Source organism: Zalophus californianus, chromosome 4 (genome assembly GCF_009762305.2).
Source record: "Zalophus californianus isolate mZalCal1 chromosome 4, mZalCal1.pri.v2, whole genome shotgun sequence".
In the NCBI taxonomy this organism is placed as follows: Eukaryota; Metazoa; Chordata; class Mammalia; order Carnivora; family Otariidae; genus Zalophus; species Zalophus californianus.
Window position 1 is genome coordinate 33,848,439 of NC_045598.1, and position 20,492 is coordinate 33,868,930.

The 20,492-nt window shown below is 47.3% G+C and overlaps 1 protein-coding gene across 4 annotated transcripts in view; it reads left to right on the forward strand.

Annotated features, from left to right (window-relative positions):
* CFAP57 (cilia and flagella associated protein 57) overlaps positions 1-19,567 on the forward strand; it is a 69,931-nt gene extending 50,364 nt beyond the window's left edge. For all 4 annotated transcript variants that reach the window (XM_027579125.1, XM_027579115.2, XM_027579143.2 and 1 more), the window contains exons 19-23: positions 534-650; positions 1,943-2,077; positions 2,161-2,304; positions 9,563-9,695; positions 19,069-19,567. In XM_027579125.1, the coding sequence (XP_027434926.1) occupies positions 534-650; positions 1,943-2,077; positions 2,161-2,304; positions 9,563-9,695; positions 19,069-19,283 (744 nt within the window). In that variant the 3' untranslated portion in view covers positions 19,284-19,567. The remainder of the gene's footprint in view (positions 1-533; positions 651-1,942; positions 2,078-2,160; positions 2,305-9,562; positions 9,696-19,068) is intronic.
* Positions 19,568-20,492: the final 925 nt, after the last annotated feature.

Sequence of the window (20,492 nt, forward strand, 5' to 3'; positions counted from 1 at the left end):
ACTTGATAGTCACCAAGTAACAAAGAATTCAAGAAAAGAAGGTAATCAGCACGGCTGAAGGAACAGGGAAACTAAGAAAAATTCAGAGCCTGGTTATAGAAACATATGGTCTGGCTTAATATATCCATCAAGGGGTGGGGGCTTTGGGGATGGCAAGGAGTTAAGAAGAAAGAGTTGGGGCGTCCGACTCTTGATTTCAATTCAGGTCTTGATCTCAGGGTCTTGAGATCCAGCCCTGCGTCAGGCTCTGCACAGGGCATGGAGCCTGCTTGAAATTCTCTCTCTCTCTCTCTCTCTCTCTCTCCCTCTGCCCCTTCCCTGCCACTCTCCTGTGTGGGCCCGCTCTCTCTCTCTCTCAATCTCAAAAAAAAAAAGGAAGAAGAAAGGTTTCATTGCAGAGGACATAGGTGCGAGCTAGAAAAGAGATGCCCCGGTAGCCGGGGAAACATCCCCACTGAAAGGCTGCAGTTCCCAAATATAATTTTATTCCCTTACTTTCTTATTCTTGACTTTTTCCCCCTTGTTCTCTATAGATGGAAGCAGAACTGGAGCGTTTCCATAAGCAGAACACGCAGCTGGAGCTGAACATCACGGAACTGTGGCAGAAACTACGAGCCACTGATCAGGAGATGCACAGAGAGAGACAGAAGGTGTGAGGATTTCAGAGTCTGGCAGATCTTGGATTCAGGATCCGGCACCTGTCAGCCACGGGTAGCTGGCTTCCAAGAGACAGCGCCAGCCCATTGCTAAGATACATTCCCATTTTAACTCGCTCTCCACTTGCTCACAGCCCTGCCTGGTTTCATGCCCATGCAAATGTACATGACTGCCTCCATCTGAGACTGGGAGGACTTTGGGTAAAGTGCTCTAGGGGATGGGAGGCCAGTCTCATAAGAATGCTTGCAGCATTGGCTTGTTTGGCCTGGGAAGGAATATGCTCAGAGAGGTCATTTATAGGCAGTGGCAAAAGGTTTTGACTATCAAAAACAAAGCAAAAACATACTGAAGCAAAGAGAGCCTCCAAAATTGTTTATTCCAGTCTCTTTAGGTAATTGAGTAAGGCCAGAGAGATTAGAAGGTTAAGGCACCCATAGCCAAGTAGCACACTCAGAGCCAGCACTGGGAACTAGGTCTTCTGGCCCCAGGCCAGGACTTGGCTGCACCCCCACCCTCTAGCACAGGGCCCCCCATGTTTGGTGAATTGGATTGATTTTTTCCATCCCCCACATTAAGCACTGACTCCGTACTAGGTCAGAATAGAAGCTGCAGAGCCACCAACGTGAACTGACACAGATCCTGCCCTTCGCAGACGGAACGGGTGGCTAGGTGATTTGTGGTGTGTGCATAGCAATCCTCATGCAAGATGAAAGGTTATGATAGATGAACAAAGAGCTATGGGAGCAAAGAGAAAGGAGAGACCCTCCAGGTCAGGGGTACAGGAGGATGGGCATCAGAGAAAGCAGGATGGAAGAGCGAGCCTCTGGCCCAAGTGTGCAGATGAAACCAATCTGCCCAATTTGGCCATGTTTTCACTACCCATTCACAGCAGCCCTCCTGGCAGGAAGGATAAACCCTGGGTGAGCTCAGAGAGGGGACAGGGAAGTGCTGGCCCAGGGACCTGCAAGAGAGAAGTGATAGTATCCATCTTGGCTCAGAAAGGAACAGGGGGACCACTCGTGCTTCCTTTCATCTTTTAAGGCCTGTGGTCCTGAAAGGAATCCAGAGCCAATGGAGGAATCTTCTGGGTGGCCTTTTAAAGATGAAGCTATTCAGGCAGGTGCACATGGGTGTTAGTACCTCTCTCTGCCTCTTGGCTCTGTGCCCAGCTAGGTCCCTGTGTCCACCGTGGGCCCCAGAGGAGGTGTCTCTCATCCTCCCGCTGCCGTCTGCCTTCCCCCTGGAGAGCCCCCGGGGTGCCAGAACTGTATGCCTACGGTTGCAGGAGCGGGACTTGGAGGCGTTGGTCAAACGGTTTAAGACAGACCTTCACAACTGTGTGGCGTACATCCAGGAACCCCGGCTCCTGAAGGAGAAGGTCCGAGCTCTCTTTGAGAAGTATGTGCAGCGGGCAGACATGGTGAGCCCTGCTCCCCTTTCCCCACACTCACCTGCTCTCCCAGGTCCCCCTCCCTCACTGAGAAGCCCTTTCTGCCCCATCAGGTGGAGATCGCAGGGCTGAACACGGACCTGCAGCAGGAGTATGCCCGTCAGCGGGAGCACCTGGAGAGAAACCTGGCCACTCTCAAGAAGAAGGTGGTCAAGGACGGTGAACTGCACCGCACTGATTATGTCCGCATCATGCAGGTACCTGCGCGCTCCTCAAATGTCCAGGGGGCCACTAGCTTTCTCTACAGCTTTCTCTTTGACGCCTCTCCTCTGCCTTCCCCGAGCTTGACCCATGGCCCAGAGCCCCTCCAAGTTTTTCTAGGTGCTCCCTTACCCACCCCTGCCCCGCCGGTGCCCATTTGTTTCTACCCCCACCCCTACTCCACAGGCACCCTTTCTTTTTTCCCTCCGGCCCTCCCTCCACGTAATTCTAGCTCTCCTGAGTCACTCTCTCCTCTTTTCTGTGGTTTCCCACTCTCATTTCACCTTACTTTGTTTTGCTGCTTTTCAGTCTGCTACTTGAATCATGGGATCCCCGGCATCCGGTTCTCTCTGAACACACCCATCTCCACCCGCCTCATCTGCCTTTTCTGGTGCCTCGGGTCCCTTCCCTTATCTCTCGGGTCCAGAGCCAACCACACCCACAATAGTGTCGGCCTTACTCTGATTTAATGAGCTGTCCACATCCATCTCCCGGGATCCTTCATCGGGCTGTGCGGAAAGCGCTGACCCCATTCGGCCGCCCCCACTTGCGCACATTATCAGGACTGCCAGTCAGGATCCTACTGCCAGATTTCTGTTTGAGTATCAGTATCGTCTGAGGCAATTAATGTGATTTAATATCAAAAGAGAACATCGGAATCACATTTATAAGGCACATACCTTTTTGTGTTTATATTTCTCTAATGCCATAATTAAAATACTGGAATGGGGATGGGCTGCAGTTGGATTGAAACAAACCAGTTCCTGACTCAGCCAGTCCCTACATGGGTGAGCAGAGTGCACCCGCGATTCAGGCCAGAACCAGGCATGGCGGGTCTCATGCCATCCTACAGCCAGCCCCTGCCTCAAACCACTGCCCTTCTCCTGGGCCACAAAAGCAGTCAGAAGCCCAGAGAGAGGTGTGCATTCCATGGGTGGGACCCTTTAGGCCCCAGCAGCAGGGACACAGAGCCACGGCTAAGGGTCTCGGGACGCCCAGGCACAGAGAGCCCACTGGGCTTCTGGAATGCAGTGTGCTGGCCAGCGGGACCAGGACGACTGTGGAAGCAGTTGGCAGCTGGTGACGTTGCTGAGCCTTCATCTGTGCCCTGCCACCAGAGCACAGGCCTGAAGGGTCCTCCAGGGGCGGGGTCCCTCCCCATGCCCAGCAGATTTGGGTAAAGCAATTGTCAGTCCTCAGAGAAGAAGGAAAAGGAAAGGGAAGCCCACAGGCTAGCCTGCCGGGACAGGCGTCCGCATGAGGCCACTCAGGGCAGGCGTAGGTCTTCTTTTACTCTCGGGGACCCCAGAGGGCACATGCCCACTTCTGCTGGGCAGGGTGAGAGGGTGGAGGGAGCAAGGAGACACAAGCAGGGCTCCTGTCCAGCCCTGCTCCTCCCTGATGGCTGGCAGAGAGAGCCGTCAACCAGGGGGATCCCCTGAAAGTGCCTTCTTGAGCAGCTTCTCTTGAGCAGCAAACCTGTGTGCTGTGGAACCCTGCGGATCCATAGATATTTCCCCAGACAACTGCAGGGAGCCAGAGGGGGGCTGGGAGGCAGGGTTCTGGGGTCCCACCCTTTACCCAGGGAGACTCCTTGCTTACAGTAGCAGGCTCAGTGTCAGACTTTGTTTGGAAGAAAGGAGAGGAGGGAGGGAGGGAGAGGGAATGAAAAGAAAGGAAGCAAGAGAAAAGGAAGAAAGAAAGAAAAACTTCCAAAGTCACGGTTTTCAATTATAAAAATAGTTTCCTTCTTTGATCTTCAGCTGAAGGAGAAGGGCCAGGCCAGGTGTCAGAGCAGCAGAAATGAGAGTGGGCACAGTCTGTCTAAACCCGGGTTATGCTGCCCCAGCCACTCTCACTGGGAGACCTGGGGGAAACCCCTTCGCTTCTCCAGGGGCCTCCTTCCCTATCTGTAAGATGGGGAAGAAAGTACCCACCTCAACGAGTTACTGCGGGGATTGAATGAGATGACTAACACAAAGCACGAGGCACTGGCTGGTACGGAACAGGTGCTCCCAAATGCCCTCTCCCTTCCGGTCCCCCCACCGAAAGACCTACTTGAGAACCAAGGCAGAAGTCAGTGGGAGAGCCTGGAAGGCCATCCCAGCAAGGACCAGGGCTGCCTATGGACTGGGGACGTGGGAGGGGGAATGGTCCAAAGGCTCCCAGACTTCCCAGCAGGTGGCCGGGTACCCACCGCACCGCCCCCCCCCCCCCCCCCCCGCCAGCCTTGCTCTGTGTAGTTAAGAACCCGTTTCTGCTGGCGCCAAGGCCCTGGCACTTCAGTCCAAAAAGGCGAGGAAGGCCAGGGCAGAACCCCAGAAAATGAGGTCACTGTCTCATTTATATGTTCAGACAGGAGCACAGGGCCTCCGCACTCACTCTCCAGCATGCCTGCCGATAGGAAGGTCAGAGTCGCTTTGAATACAAACTACTAGGACACACGTTTTATTCATTCAGGACACAGTTGGGAGGGCTTCTTACAAGCCAAGCTCCGTGCCAGGCCATGGACGATTCCGAGATGAATGTGATAGTATGCCTACCCTCAACAGTTCCTGGTAGGAAACTTAACCAGACCATCCCTGCTCAGTACAGTCTATCCAGGGCCATGGGCCCGTGGGAGAGGCGGGGAAGAGGCACTCGAGCTGGGCCTTGAAGGGGAGTAGAAGCGGTCAGGGAGCACGTAGCGGAAGAGCCTTCGGGGCAGAGAGAACACCTGAGAACAGGCAGGGAAGAGTGAGGCGTCTGGGTGTTTTGGGGACCCCAGAGTCCACAGACCTTCCTTTATCGCAGAATTCCGGGGGCAAGGAGAACAAAGCCGGCTGGAAAGTAGCTTAGAGTCACTTGCGAGAGCTTTCCTGGCCACACCAAGAAGCGTAACGTTTCTCTCAGAAGCAGGTGCCACCCAAGGTTGAAGCAGGTAGGGGTGTTCTCTGTTTTGAAACGATCCTCTCGCTTGGCAGGGTGGGAAGGCAGGTGGTGGGAAACCCCATGAAAAGACGGCTGCCCCTTGAGGGGAGACGAGAAGGCCTTGGAAGAGGCTAAGTTGTGACATCAAAAGACAATTCAGAGTAGGAACGATGAAATGTCAGGTCGGATGTGAGAGGCAGGTTGAAAGAGGACCAGAGAGATGCCTCAACTGTGCAGTTAGGCAGGTGATGATCCCACCGACGGTGGGTTCCAGAAAGACGCCACCGATGCAGGGCTTCCAAGTTCACGAAATAAACATGCTGCCTGCATTTTCCACGCTGCCAGGCACGGCCATATTCTTAAAGGTGTCAACATAGGGAAGGCCAGTAGGGGGTGCTATAGGCATTCCCTTCCTTCTCCCTTCTGGGCTGAAGGCTCTGTCAGGGTCGGTTCTCGGGTCTCCACCAAAGGCAGTCCTGGACAGCTCAGTGTAGCCCCTTTGTTTAGAAGGTTGTCTATAGAAATGGACTTTAGCATCCCCCCAGCCGGATATACATACCCCAGGACCTGACACCTGATGGACCCCAGGTCACATTCGTCCTGCCGCAGAGAAGCTGCTGGAGGACTGGGGGGGCTTTTGTAGGTGGTGCCGACTGAGGAGGGACCAGGAACAGAAGACTCAGCAAACCTGTTGCATCCACATTTGAAGCTCACACAGCTACCCAAAAGCATATACAGTTGACCTCAGTGTGACCTCTGGACTCCTCAGAACACAGACCACGCCAGAAGGCACTGTTTAAGGAGCCAAACTTGTACTTTTGGGGGGATTCCATGGCCGTCCATATACTATGTGAGGTGTTGGAATGGGGTGACATCAATGAGAGGTGGAAAGCAGAGTCTGGGAGGCAACAGTCCTAGAGGCAGACACAACCACATTCAAGTCCCAGCTCTGCCACAATGCGCCGTCTTGGCCTCAGTGTGCTCATATGGAAATGATCTAATAATACCTTCTTATGTCATAAGGTTGTTGTGGGGATTAAATGAGTTATTGTACACAAAATGTTTGATGTGATGCAGGGATCCGGTCAGCGCTTGAAATTATGATTACTCTTGTCGTCATCATCAACATCATCAAGTATTTAGTGCCTCAAATCCTGTTTGCTCCCCCTTAGTTCCAGGCCTGAAACACTCTTCCCTACCCCCCCACCTCCCCAGGGAGCCTTTCTCACACTGGGTGAGCATGCCTCTTCAGACTTTCATGGCATCTCTAAGCACTGGATCCAAGCTGGGCCTCCCGTGTCCACCACAATGACTAGTGCACAGTAGGCTTTCAGGAACTGGTTCCTAGGTGATTTTTATGCATGAGCGAGTGAATGAATGCATGAATGAACAAATGAATGAAAGAACCAGGACCCAGGCCGCATTAAGTCATGGGTCTCAATCACACTCTAATAGGGACTGAGTCATGTCCTGGAGGCCCATTTAGGTGGCAGTCATCATGGAGGTGTCCGAAGCAGGCAGTGGGGTTAGAAACAAGCACTCACAACAAAAAGTACCAGGAGCCAGAAGCCCCAGTCATGGTAGCAGGGTTGTCGAGGGTGGAGGGCTGGGGAAACACTAGAGCAAGGGCTCTACCTGGGGCCATTACGGTAGTAGAGGGGAGAGATGATGAGAGCTGGCTACGACTCACAGCAGGAAGGGTGAACACGAGATCCGGTGCAGGCACAAAATTGATTAGTGACAATGGCTGGAGATGACCAAGGAGTACCTCGAGATATAGCCAGAGAGGCCTGGTCAAATGGTACCTTCAGTGGTCTCTAATCTTCACTCTGATTATTATTACTTCATTGAACAAGGCAAGCGAAGGGAAGCTAAGTGATGCCCATGAAGGGGGGAGTGGAGAGAGCCCCTGAGCTGGAGCAGGTTTGCCTGAGTTCCCTGCGGCCCTCCTAAATCTCCCTGCTGTCTGGTCTCCCCTGCCCGACCTTTACGCTGTGGTTTGTAATTTTCTTGTTAGTAAGAATCTCTTCTTCAGCTTGATATCTGCTGCATTAGTTATTCATTTGTTATCCACTCCACAGATATTTATTGGGCGCCTCTTACATGCAAGGCAGAGTCCAAGGTCTTAGAACCAAATACATACATACTTAATTGAGTACCTCACATTAGAAAGTCAGCGTGGAGAGGTTCCAGGGGAGGACACTGGCAACGAGTTTTGCCGGAGAGCATCTGGAAAGGAAATGTGGGAGTTTCATCACTAAGGCCTGGGTTGCTTAAAGAGTAAAAAATCAGATGGAGAAATCTGCTGACTTTATAGAAAAAAAAAAAAACACACACACACACAAAGCCCAGCCTGAAAACAAGGGATCAGCAATAATTGGGCATTTATCCAAGAGAATTTTTTTTAATGAGGAATACTGAAATTAAGTGGTATACTGAAAATCTGAAGGTATATCTGATATGCTTAGATAAAGAGGCTCCAGAGGGAAAGAATATGCCAGGGTGTCTCCAGTTCGGGCACTGCTCCCATGTGGGCTCTGCAGGCATATCCCCCTAACAGAGAAGCGGTTGTCATGGCTCATGGACAATAGTGCTTGAGATCACCCTGTTCTCTGGGCTGACTCCATGCTTCCCACTATGGAGAGAGTCCCAAGTGGTGGTAGTCCCTGGCACAGGTCTGTTTTATGTAGATTTGGCCTGCATTTGCCTTTTTTGGTACCCTGACCCTCAAGTGCTTTGCTACCCACCAATGGTCTGGCCGTCAGACTGGTGGCAGCATCTCTTAGGAGCTAGTTCAAAATGTAGAATCTCAGGACCAGCCCCAGGCCAACTGAGTCAGAAGCCACATTTAACAGGATCCTTTGCACTGTCACATGAGAAGCAGTGCTGTGGACAAGCCAAGTACGAAATAGCCAGTCCCTTTCTGAAACCATGGGAATGGGGACACCTCCGTGGAGCCACCCTCAGTGCCCTCAGGTTGAGTGTGAAAAGGAAAGCAGAGATTTGAGGTGTGGGAAGGGAAGAGAGAAGCGACTGCTTGGTTCCAGGTGCAGAGCCCCCACCATGGGGCCCCCAGCAGGCTCCTCATCCTCGCTCCTGTGTCTGCCTCTTACTTTGTGTCTGGGGATAAAGAACAGCTGCATGTCCCCCACACACCAGCCATGTCCTATTTCTGTGTCTTTCACTTGCTGTTCCAGTTGTGTGTGACCCCCTCTACCCTCTCCTTGGTAACTCCTTGCAGCCTCAGCCCAGGGATCAGTTCCTAGGAATCCACCCTGGTCATTCAGGCAGGGCTAAGTGCTTTTCCTCTGTGCCTCACCCCTCCATTGGTCCCTTGATCCCAATGCTCATCCCCCTTGGCCACTGGTGACATTACCTGTCTCTGTAACATCTTGTGGTTGGAGTTTCTGGGTCAATTTCAGAGCTGCTTCAAGGTCATAGACTTGGGAGCTGGTGAACTTCAGCTCCCTGCGGAGCTCATTGATTTCCTTGATCAGGGAGACATTTTCCTGTAGAGGAGAGGTGGCAAGGTGGCCACCATGCTTGGCTACATCCAGATCCCCCACTAAACCCAAAACTCTTCAAGATCAGAGGCCAGGGCTTACTTTCTATATACCCCAGGATCAGCACAGTGCCTGGTCCATTCTAAGTACTCATGTAAATATTGGATGGATATTTGTCAAACACAAAAAGAAAAGTGAACTGTCAATGGATAGAGCAAATGTTCATTATTCATTTATTTTCTATGCTCCTCACTAAACAGTATGCTGCTGAGGGCAGAAACCATTTATTTCTGTCTGTATCCCAGGGACATAGCAGATACCATATAAATGTAGGTTCAACAAATGAATGGGGAAAAATGAATAAAGTATAGCATTGTACTTCAGAGCTCAGAGCTCTGGAGCCAGACTGTCAGAGTTAGAATCCTGACTCTGCCACTTGCTATCCATGTAATTTGGGCAAGTTACATAACCTCTCTATGCCTCAGTTTCCTCTTCTATAAAATTTTGATTATAATAGAATTTCCTCATAGGGTTATTATGATACTTCAATGCATTCACTTCATATAAAGTGCTTAGAAAAGCATTGTCGTTGATGCTGGAAAGGGTTTGGATGCTTGGGAATGGTACACTCTATTTATGTTGCCAGAGTCCACCTGAAGGTAAGTCAGCTGGTATCTCAAGAGGTTTATCTGTGAGCTAGGATAAAGACTGTACCCAGTAGAGGAATCTGGGTCCAGGCCCAACCCTGTCTGTTCCACACACCCTCAGCGCCAGGCCAGGACAGACCCTGGGCCCACTGATCACTCATCCATCCCTACTCATTCTCTCTTCTCCTCTACAGGAAAATGTCTCCCTGATCAAGGAGATTAATGAGCTCCGCAGGGAGCTGAAGTTCACCCGCTCCCAAGTCTATGATCTTGAAGCAGCTCTGAAACTGACCAAGAAACTCCGACCACAAGATGTTGCAGAGACAGGTAATGTCACCAGTGGCCAAGGGGGATGAGCATTGGGATCAAGGGACCAATGGCAGACACACGGAGGTCTCCCGTTGGCTTCCAAGGCTGCCTTTCCCCAGAGTCAGATCACATCCACCCCACGGCCTTCCGGGAACCTCTCCATGCTGTACACCTGCTATCCAAAGGATCTGTGAGGCACTTGCCACATTCAAACATGTGCGGGACCAAAATCCTTGGGGTTAGCTATAGTTTTAGAATTCAGAATCTTTCCGATTTTAGAAAGAGCGTACTATATACTGCATATTACATAACATCCCTAGAGGAGTCTGAGGCAGGGCCCTGAAATCAAACACATTCGTATTTCTTTAGTGAAACATGAATATTCACACTGAACTTCATAAATTTTAAAATGCTTTACATTTTTAGAGCTCTTGGCACTTTAGGATTGAGGATAAGGGATTGTGGACCTGTGCAATTAAAATAAAGACAAAAAGAAAGATTAGAAATATTCAAATGGAAAGAAGGAAAGAATGACATTAGAAATATTAAATGAGTTAGTTACCACAATTATATCCTGAAGTTCCTCTGAATTTCTGACAGCCAAGGCAAAAAGAGAAACAGAGAAATATAATAGTTTAAATAGTCCTCATTTATGGCAAAAGGAAGGTTTGGAGTTTTTTTTCCTGGGGGAAAAAACCTTTCCCTGGCACTAAATTCTGTAAGAAACTTAACACAGAGATCCTTATGAAAGGGATGTTGAATAACACAGTGGACAGCCTTTAACTGTATGTCTTCAGACAATTAAAAAACATGTATCAGGTATCCATTTCTTATCTGGACAGTCAATAAAGACAGAGAGTATAAGGCATTTACATGGAAAATTAAATCAGTGTAATTCAAGTATATTGTTTTCTAGTGGTTTATGCTCAGGAATAGAGCTTAGAAGCCTCGATGAATGGAAACCTGCCATGGCCATGGATTGAGTCTTTCCAACATCAGTCATCTCATGTACTGTGGTCACGTGAGAGGTTATTATTGGGAGAAGGTGACTGAAGTATACACAGGAACTCTCTGTACTATTTTTGTAATTTCTTGGGACTCTTAAACTATTACAAAATTATACGTATAATTGTGTTGTCTCATCTGCCCTTTTCATTAGCGTCAAGGAGAAGTTGAGACAAGAGTAGACTCTCTGAGTAGTACCTGAAGTGACAATATTAGGTCTAAAGAACTGACACAAGAGCACAGTATGTGTTATGAAGATTGATATACTTGACTTCTTGGAGATGAGGGGGAAACATAGATGTGCCTGCGAACAATTGCAAAGCCTCTCTTTAAAAATTATTTCAAATATGCCCAAGTGTCCTAGCAAATAATCAACTGAGACCTCCTCGGGATACTGTCTGATATAGTCAAGTTCTTCTTATTACTATTGTTGAAATTTTCAGACATATACAAAAAATGAGAGAAAAGCCTAAGGAATTCCCATGAATCCATTCCCCGACTTCAACAAGTATCGGTTCCTGTCACTCTTGCTTCATCGGTATCCACAGTCCCCAGTTATTTCCTCTCTCATCACAGTGGATTATTTTGAAACAAACCCAACAGCGGATCATTTGTGTGCTATAGTTTTACTCAAGGAAGATTTCATTTGTAACAGTTGAAGACAGGGATTACCAACTGTCTGCTTTGATCATGAAGAACCTAAGTCTGACTTCTAATTTTGAAATGGGGCCACCAAGACAAGTCAGCTCAAAATATATATCCTCAAGTTTTGTAAGATTGACCAGTTCAGTTGGTTTTTAAGAAGTCTTTATCTGGGGGCCTGCCTGGGTGGTTCAGTCAGTTAAGCGTCCAACTCTTGAATTCAGCCCAGGTCATGATCTCAGAGTCATGAGATAGAACCCTGTGTTGGGCTCCATGCTCAGCAGGGAGTCTGCTTGAGATTTTTTTCCCTCTGCCCCCCCCCCACTGCCCTGTAAAATAAATAAATAAATAAATAATTTTTTTAAAAAAGAATTCTTTATCCAAACAGGACAGGTTGCCATCCCCAAACCACCATTTTAGTTTTAGCAGCATTTGTGTTAAGTTTTCGTTCACATAACAATTAACTAGCAGGTCTAATAGACACCTGCATGTTTTTCAATTACTAAAACCATATAATTAGAACTTCTAAATAAAGATGGCTAATTAGAAACCTACTAAAATGGCATAAATAAACCATATGATCAAAGGAAACACAAAAGGAAAGAGATACAAAATTTTGAAAGCTGGAAAATGGATAGATGAGTGGTAAATGACTTCGTAGACTCCTAAGCCAGAAGAGGGAACCTAGAAGAAACCTAATGTACATCACAAAACCTCCCCAAGTCTCAGGAATTACCAGAAGCAGATATCTCAGGAAGTAGGGATGAAGGTGGGGCTGAAAACAAGGAAAAGTCTTTAAGAAGCTGTTAGATCTACCTAGTATCCAATACAATGGCTAAAAATAGATGGATCAGGTCCATCATCATTAAATTCCCAAAGACCAGAGAACAAAGGAAAAATCCTTCAAATTTCTATAGAGGATAGGGGGAGTTTTCATGCAAAAGATCAGAAATCCCAATTGCAGGATACAAAATCAACAGAGAAAAATTAGTTGCATTTTTATACACTAACAATGAACAATCCAAAAATGAAATTAAGAAAACAATTGCATTTATAATAACATCAAAAACAACAAATGCTCAGGAATAAACTTAACCAAGCTGGCAAAAGACTTGTACATTAAAAACTACAAAACATTGCTGAAAAAAAATTAAGACACCAATAAATAGAAAAATATCTTATGTTTGGAAGACTTAATACTGTTAAGATGTCAATACTACCCAAAGCAATCTACTAATAGTACAATCCCTGTCAAAATCTCAATCATTTCTTTTGTAGAACTAGAAAATCCATTCCAAAATTGATATGGAATCTCAAGTTATCGCAAACAGCCAAAACAATCTTGGAAAAGAAGAACAAAATTGGAGGTCTCACACTTCCTGATTTCAAAACTTACTGCAAAGCTATAGTAATCAAAACAGTGTGGTACTGGCATAAAGACAGACATACAGACCAATGGAATAGAGTAAAGAGCCCAGAAATAAACCTTCACATATATGGTCAAATGATTTTCAACATGGGTGCCAAGACCACTCAATGGGGAAAGGACAATCTTTTCAGCAAATGGTGCTGGGAAAACAGGATACCCACATGCAAAAGAATGAAGCTGGACCCTTAACCTTACATCATATACAAAAATTAACTCAAAATGGACCAAGGACCTAAAATTTCAGAGCTAAAACTATAAAACGCAAAGAAGAAATATAGGAGAAAAGCTTTATGACATTGGATATGACAATGATTTCTTAGATATAACATCAAAAGCACAGGCAACAAAAGGAAAAATAAATAAATTGGACTACATCAAAATTTAAAGCTTTCATGCATCAAAGAACACTTTCAGCAAGAGTGAGAAAACCATCCATACAATAGGAGAAAAATATTTGCAAGTCATATATCTGATAAAGACTGAGACCCAGAATAAATAAAAAACTCCTACAACTCAACAATAACCAAAAAAATTTTTTGATGAGCAGAAGACTTGCACAGACATTTATCCAAAGAAAATACACAAATGTCTAATAAGCATATGAAAAGATGCTCAACAGAAATCATTAGAAATATGCAATTTTTGTTTGTTTTGAGAGAGAGAGAATGCATATGCATGTGCACACATGTGTACAAGCGGAGGGGGAGGAGCAGAGGGAAGAGGGAGAGAGAGAATCTTAAGCAGGCTCCATGCCTGGCACAGAGTCCAGTACAGGGCTTGATCTCATGACCCTGAGATCATGACCTGGATCCGAAATCAAGTCAGATGCTTAACTGACTGAGCCACCCAGGTGCCCCAGAAATATGCAAATTAAAACCACGGTGAGATACTACTTCATGTCCATTATGATCACTATTATCAAACAACAACAAAAAACAAAAACTAAAAAAAAAAAAAAACTCTGCAAGTGTTGGTAAGGACGTAGACAGGGAGGGAAGGAAGGAAGAAGGAAGTAATGGAGTCAGATCAATATAGAATGAATTGGGAAACTGTACGCTAACTAGAGAGGGAAACCTACCTTACAGAGGGAGATAGGTGAGAGAAGTATCCGTCAGTCTTGGCTCTGGATGAAGGAAAGAGAAAACAAGAGAAAAGATCTCTCCCTGAGAACTCCTAACCAAAAGTCCAACTCAGGCAGGTTTAAGTCCAGAATTTACACTTAATTTGTGGCTCAAAGCAACCTTGGCTGAAGATTTAGTTTAACTGGTAGTGTCTCCAGGTCCCAAGGAGAACCAAATGCAAATTTTCTACATTTTAGAATGTAGAAGAATACATTTTAAAACCAGTTGTCAAAGAATTCCTATAGATAACATTCTAAGGAACATGAACTCACAATCAAAAATCACTATATACAGGAGGAAATAAATCACCATGAGTGAAAAACAACAAAAGCATCAAACTACAGAATAAAATCAACAAAGACCGTGGATAGTAGAATTATTCAAATAAAAATATTTAATATATGTTAAAAAATAGAAATTTGAAAATAAGACAAAATAAGAGTTTCCCAAAATTGGCTAGGTAGATTAGAAAAAAGAACCAAAAATACTCCTAGAAATGAAAACTATAGGTTGCAATTAGACTCAATGGACAGACTGAACAATAGGTTAGAGGTGTCTGAAAGGAGACTTCGTGAACTAAAAGAATGAAGAAGTTACCCAGACTGTAGCCCAGCAGGACAAAGGTATAATAAAAGACAAATAAGACGGGATGGGATAACCCAACTTATGTCAGTTTGAGAAAGAGAATGAAGAGAGGTGACATTATAATAAAGAATAGCTGGAAGTTTTTCAGAATTGAGGAAAGATGCCAATCATCAGGTTCAGGAAGCCCGGTGGATCTCAAGCTGGATAAATAAAAAGAAATCTATGTCTAAACTGCAGAAAACCAAAGAGAGAGATGTTAAAAGCAGCCAGAGAACAGATAGATTGCATATAAAGGAATAACAATTCAACAGATAACTGACTTCCCCAGAGCAACAGTATAAACCATGTAGAAATTGTGAAATAGTATCTTCAAAGTGCCAAGAGGTAATAACTGTCCCCTGGAGTTATGTAACCGGTGAAACACAAGAAAAAAATTTCTTTTACAATCAAAAACTGAGAGAATTTGTCACCAGCAAAACCTCATTAAAGGAACTTTTAAAGAATACATGTCAGGAAGAAAAATTACTCCAGAGGGAAGTCTGACAACTGTATAAAACAATACTAACAATGTCTAAATTGTGGATTAAAATACCAAGACAGAACTAAAACACTGAGCATTTAACCAGGGGAATCAAAGCTAAAGCATTCTAAGTCTTGTATTGTTTTGCAAGAAGGTAAAGATATTGATTTACTTTGAACTCTAAGTTAAATATACTTCTTAAACCTTTTAGGATAACTATTAAGAAAGAAAGAGTATATATACCTTCCAAACCAGTAAAGGGGAAAACCCCCTAAATTCTGAAAAGGCCAAAAAAGAAAGGGAAAAAGTGACATCAACATAAAATGCAAATAAAACAGTAGAAATAAATGCAAATGTATTAGTAGTCACATTCTTATTTCCCATCATGTAAAATCAGAACTTAATCTCCCAAAGGAAGCTTGCAGGCAGGATGCGGAGAGGAGACTGCCCGGCTCTGGTAGAAGGCAGGATCAAAGCAGAGCATGGACCAAGACGGCAGGGGGGATGTGAGGAGCGAGATGGGGACAGGGGCCATGAGGAGAGCACTGACATGGCCCAGCCATGGCGGAAAAGGACAGGAGGGTTTACACACCACAGCACATGGAAGAAGACCATCAACGGGGGACTCTGTAAGACTGAACCAAACAAACTGATGAGCAGGCAGGTCATTGTCGAAGGGATGAGAAAGAACTGGAGCAGTGAAGAGAAGAAACAGGAAAAGCCCAGCCCATGCCCTCAAGATGCTCACAGACCAAGGAAGGAGACAGAGGGGGAAACAAGGGCCAAAGCCCCACATTCGGCCCACTGGACCATCTTCCATGTGAACCGGTCTCAGGAGGCACAGTTGCACTCCTGGGAACATTCACGGACAGTGTCACCCAGGCCAGGGATGTTTCAGGAGACAACTGCTTCTGGAGGCCAGCCACCAGCCAGCAGCTGTGTCAACCCTGAGCTGTCTCCTAGCTCTGCAGTGTCTGATTTCCCCATCCCTTGCCTGTTAGGATACTCCCCATCCAGTGCATCCCAGTGCCCAACTTCTGAGGTCCATTGACCTCACTCACAGTGATTGCAGAGCCTGGAGCAGCTTAAAGCTACACTCTGCATCAAGATCCTTATAGAAAGCTAAAGCATTCTAAGTCTTGTATTGTTTTGCAAGAAGGTAAAGATATTGATTTACTTTGAACTCTAAGTTAAGTAATGTGCCCCTGGTGAAGCCCTGGGACAAAGAGACGATGGTATGGCTAGTGGCAGGGCAGAGTAAGAAAAATTCCAAGTGCTGGAATATTTCCAGGCTCAGTCCAGGATGTACCTCCAGGACTGTGGCCTCACAAACACAGGTTGGATCTCTCTGGGCAACGAGACAATAATTGAGTAAGTGTAAAAGCCAACGGAGAGGGCAAAGATTAGTCCAAAGACTATGCTGGTAACCACGAAAGAGGAAGTAGCTAAGGGAGCAGGTGGAGAGGCAAACAGAAACTAGGCAGAGGCAAGTGACACAGGTGGATGGGCTTGTAGGTGTGGGTGTGCTGTACCTTCCCAGGGGTGCTGCTCTCCCCAGGGCCAGGCCACAGCTTGACTAAAAGGATGGTTATCGGGGGCAACCAGTAGCAGCAGTAGGGTGACGAGTCAAGAGCTAGAAAAAGAAGAAATAATAAAAGATCAAGAGCCTAGAAACTGCCAAAAAGAAGAAGAGTTGAGGAGCAAAGGCAAGAAGAGAAGGGTCTAGACTTCTCTTAGGAAGAGTGGGATGAGTCAAGCACTCTTAATGCTGGGCCCATCTTCAGACCAATTAGAAGCCCAAGGCAAGGCTGACCACTGGGCTTTGCTGACAACTTGCTCCTTGCAATACTCTCTTCTTTGGCTTCCAACATGTATTCTTTTCTAGAGTTAACTTCTGACGTACAGGAAAGAGGTTGGCAGTGGGTAGGAAAGAGACTGCTCTTCTGCTGAGAGAAGCTTGACTGGGAGTTGGAGACACACATTGTCGGTGAAGTAGGTGTCAGTGTCATCTGTGAAGAGTGGAGGAGAGGATGGATTTGGCAATAATTTCTTGGATGTGACACCAAAAACGCAGGCCACAAAAGAAAAAATAGACTACATAAAAACTGAAAACTCACATGCATCAAAGGACACAATCAACAGAGTAAAAGGGCAGCCTGTGGGATGGGAGAAAATATTTGCAAATCACATATGTGATAAGGAGTTAGGGTCCAGAATATGTAATTAACTCCTGCAGCTCAACAGTAATAACAAAACAACCAGATAGAAACATGGGCAAAGGACTTGAATAGACATTTCTCCAAAGAAAATATACAAATGGCCAACAAGCACATGAAAAGATGCTCCACATCATCCATCATCAGGGAAATGAAATCAAAACCACAATGAGATACCACCTCACATGCGTTAGGATGGCTGCTCCCAAAACAAACCAACAGAGAAGTGTTGGTGAGGATCTGGAGAAGTTGGAACCTTAGTGCACCGTTGGTGGGCATGTAAAACGGTGCAGCCACACTACATGGCAGTTTCTCAAAACATTGCAAATAGAATTATCATATGATCTAGAAACCACTCCCAAATACCCAAAAGAACTGAAAGCAGGGTCTCAAAGAGTTATTTATACCTCTATGTTGATAGCAACATTATTTACAGTAGCCAAAAGGCAGAAGCAACCCAACCTCTAACACTGGACGAAGAGATAAACAAAACGTAGTATGTACATGCAATAAAATACTCTTCAGCCTTAAAGAGAAAGGATTTTGACACATGTTGCAACACAGATGAACCCTGAGGACATCATGCTGAGTGAAATAAGCCAGACACACAAAAAAGAAAAATACTGTGTGATTCTACTCATCTGAAGTTCCTAGAGCATCAACGTTTCTTAGAGACAGAAAGCAGAATGATGTCATGAGTGTCCTTGCAAGAGTTCTCGGGAATGATTGTGCAACAGTGTAAACGCACTTAATGCTACTAAACTCTATACTTAAAAGTGGTAAGATGGTAAATTTTATGTTATGTTTGACCATAATTTTCTTTAAAGAGTTGGGGTGAGGAGTTAGAGTACAGGCCAAAGTTCAGAAGCACAGCCGGAGGCGGGGAATGAGAGTTTGCTAACTACAGGCAGGAAGTTCATCTGGGGCTGGGAACTGAGAATTTGAATCGCATAGGTAGCACACAACAGACCAGGTGTAAATGGAGAAACCGGGTGGTTGGATAATCTCAGGTTCAGGCTATACGGGGCACGTGGGGCCGGAGGACAAGGCATCTAGAATGTCAAGGGTGCTGTCAAGAAAACGGCAGAAGAAACCCACAGTGGGTCTAACTGGACAGAAAAGGGGGTGAATCTAAAAGGAACCCCTTTGGTAGGTAAAAAATGGAATAGTCCAGATAGAAGAGCTCTACACTCAGTCAAAGAACAGAAATCTTGAAGGCAGTGAGAGAGGTGGTAATGGGAGGATGGGCTACTACAGTAGAAATTGAAAGGTTGCGGGGTCCTGGGCCTGCTGAGGGAGGGGAAGCCACAGAGCGGGTGCCAGCATGGCATGGAGGCCAAGGACATAAATGCTGAGAGTTCAGTCTGTGGGGCCAGGGAATGGGATGAGCCATGGACCCTCGTGGACACTGGCATCGTGTGGGGTGATGGCAGCACCCGAGACAGGAGGGTGGAGTCGGGGGAAAGTCTTCAAGGAGCATGAATGAGTGGCCAGCCCAGGAGGGGTAGAGAGGGGTCTGCTTCCTGGAACAGGGGTCTTATGTGAGGAGGAGGACTGGGGGACTTGGAAGCCAACGTAGGTCAGCAGGAGAGCGCCACCCTGCTTGGGGAGTGGGGCACTGGGGGAATGCGCAGAGTCCGCTGCAGGGGCCTGGGGCAGGCAGACAGGGGGGCGGGGCTCAGGAGCCGGTGAAAGGCAGGAGCCGGTGAAAGGACCTGTCTCTGTCCCTAGCATCTGGGATTAAGTGTCTGTCCCTCAGTAGGTGCTCAATAAATCAGAGGACAGAAGGGAAGAAGAGGGATAAGCTGGTTTCAGAAAAGCTTTGCAGCAGCCCAGCAACAGGCTCACAGCAGACCTGCTCTGTGCTTTCCAGTGCGCAGCGAGGCTATGCCCGGCATCGCGCCCACCATGAGACTGAATGAGCAAGAAGAAACCGGGAGAATCATCGAAATGCAACGCCTAGAAATCCAGCGCCTCAGAGACCAGATCCAAGAGCAAGAGCAGGTGCCGGGCTTCCACCCCCTTGGTGGAATTCGGCTTCCTTCCCTTGTCCGGTCAGAAGTGGACTCTGAGGTGCAGACCAGCTGACCGCCTCTGGGGAGCCATCTGCAGGCGCCCCTGCGCCCCCGCCCCCAGGCCAGCTCTGTGCTGTCCCTGCAGACCCTGTGGCCCTGGCCCCGCCAGCCTCTCCTCTTGCCCCAGGGAACTTGAGACATGGACAGAATAAAGATGTTTGCCCACAACCATGTCCAACTCTCTGTTTAGCCAGGGAGTCAGGGAGGGGTAGGGAAACAGGGGACCCTGACGACTGGGGGGCTCCAGCTCATCCAAAGCCGTCGCGGCTCGTCCCTGTCCAGGCACAGGGCTGCCTGTCACTGCGGAGAGCACACGGTGGACTTGGGCCCGGCTTCCTGCTGTCCCTCTACTCTCTCTGGGCCTCTAGGGTGCGGCTGCCTACACCCTGTCACGGTGGCCGGCTCATCCCCCTCGGACCAGTGTGCACCCAGCATGCCCTCTGCCCTCTAGGTGACCAGGCCCAGGGAGGAGGAAAAAATTCAGGCCCCTCTGATTGATTCCACCACAAAGACAACAGCCCATGACAGCATCATGCCCAGCAGGTGGGATGGAACAGACTTCATTCCGAACTAGCCTCTTGGCTTTACCTTTGCAGAAGAAACTGACTTGAAACGGGGTCAGGGAGGTCAGCGGAGCCAGATGCTTTAGAGTCTTGAAGGCACGTTACAGAGATGACACTGTCCAGAGGCCAGCACAAAACCACCAAGAGTCCCTGCCCTCCGCTCCCAGGCTCTTGCCACGCTGGCTTCCTTTCAATTCCTCCAAAAAGTCAAGGTCTTCCCTGCCTCCGGGTCATTCCACATACTACCTTCTCTGCCTGAAATGCTCTTGTCCCCACACCTCACTCAGTGAACTTCATCCGTCAATTGGTAGTTGAAATGCCGCTTCCTCAGAAAGAGGAATCTAGATTCCTCCCTCCCCAATCTAGATTACACGCGCCATATTGTTTTCCTTCATAACCCTCACTATAACATATCCATTTGATGGTGTGATGCTGCCTCCCTCACTAGGTTCTCAGTTCTGTGGGTGCAAGGTCCATGTCTGTTTTTAAAGTTCCCTTGTGGGCGCCTGGGTGGCTCAGTCGGTTGAGCGACTGCCTTCGGCTCAGGTCATGATCCCGGAGTCCCGGGATCGAGTCCCGCCTCGGACTCCCTGCTCGGCGGGGAGTCTGCTTCTCCCTCTGACCTTCTTCCCTCTCATGCTCTCTATCTCCCATTCTCT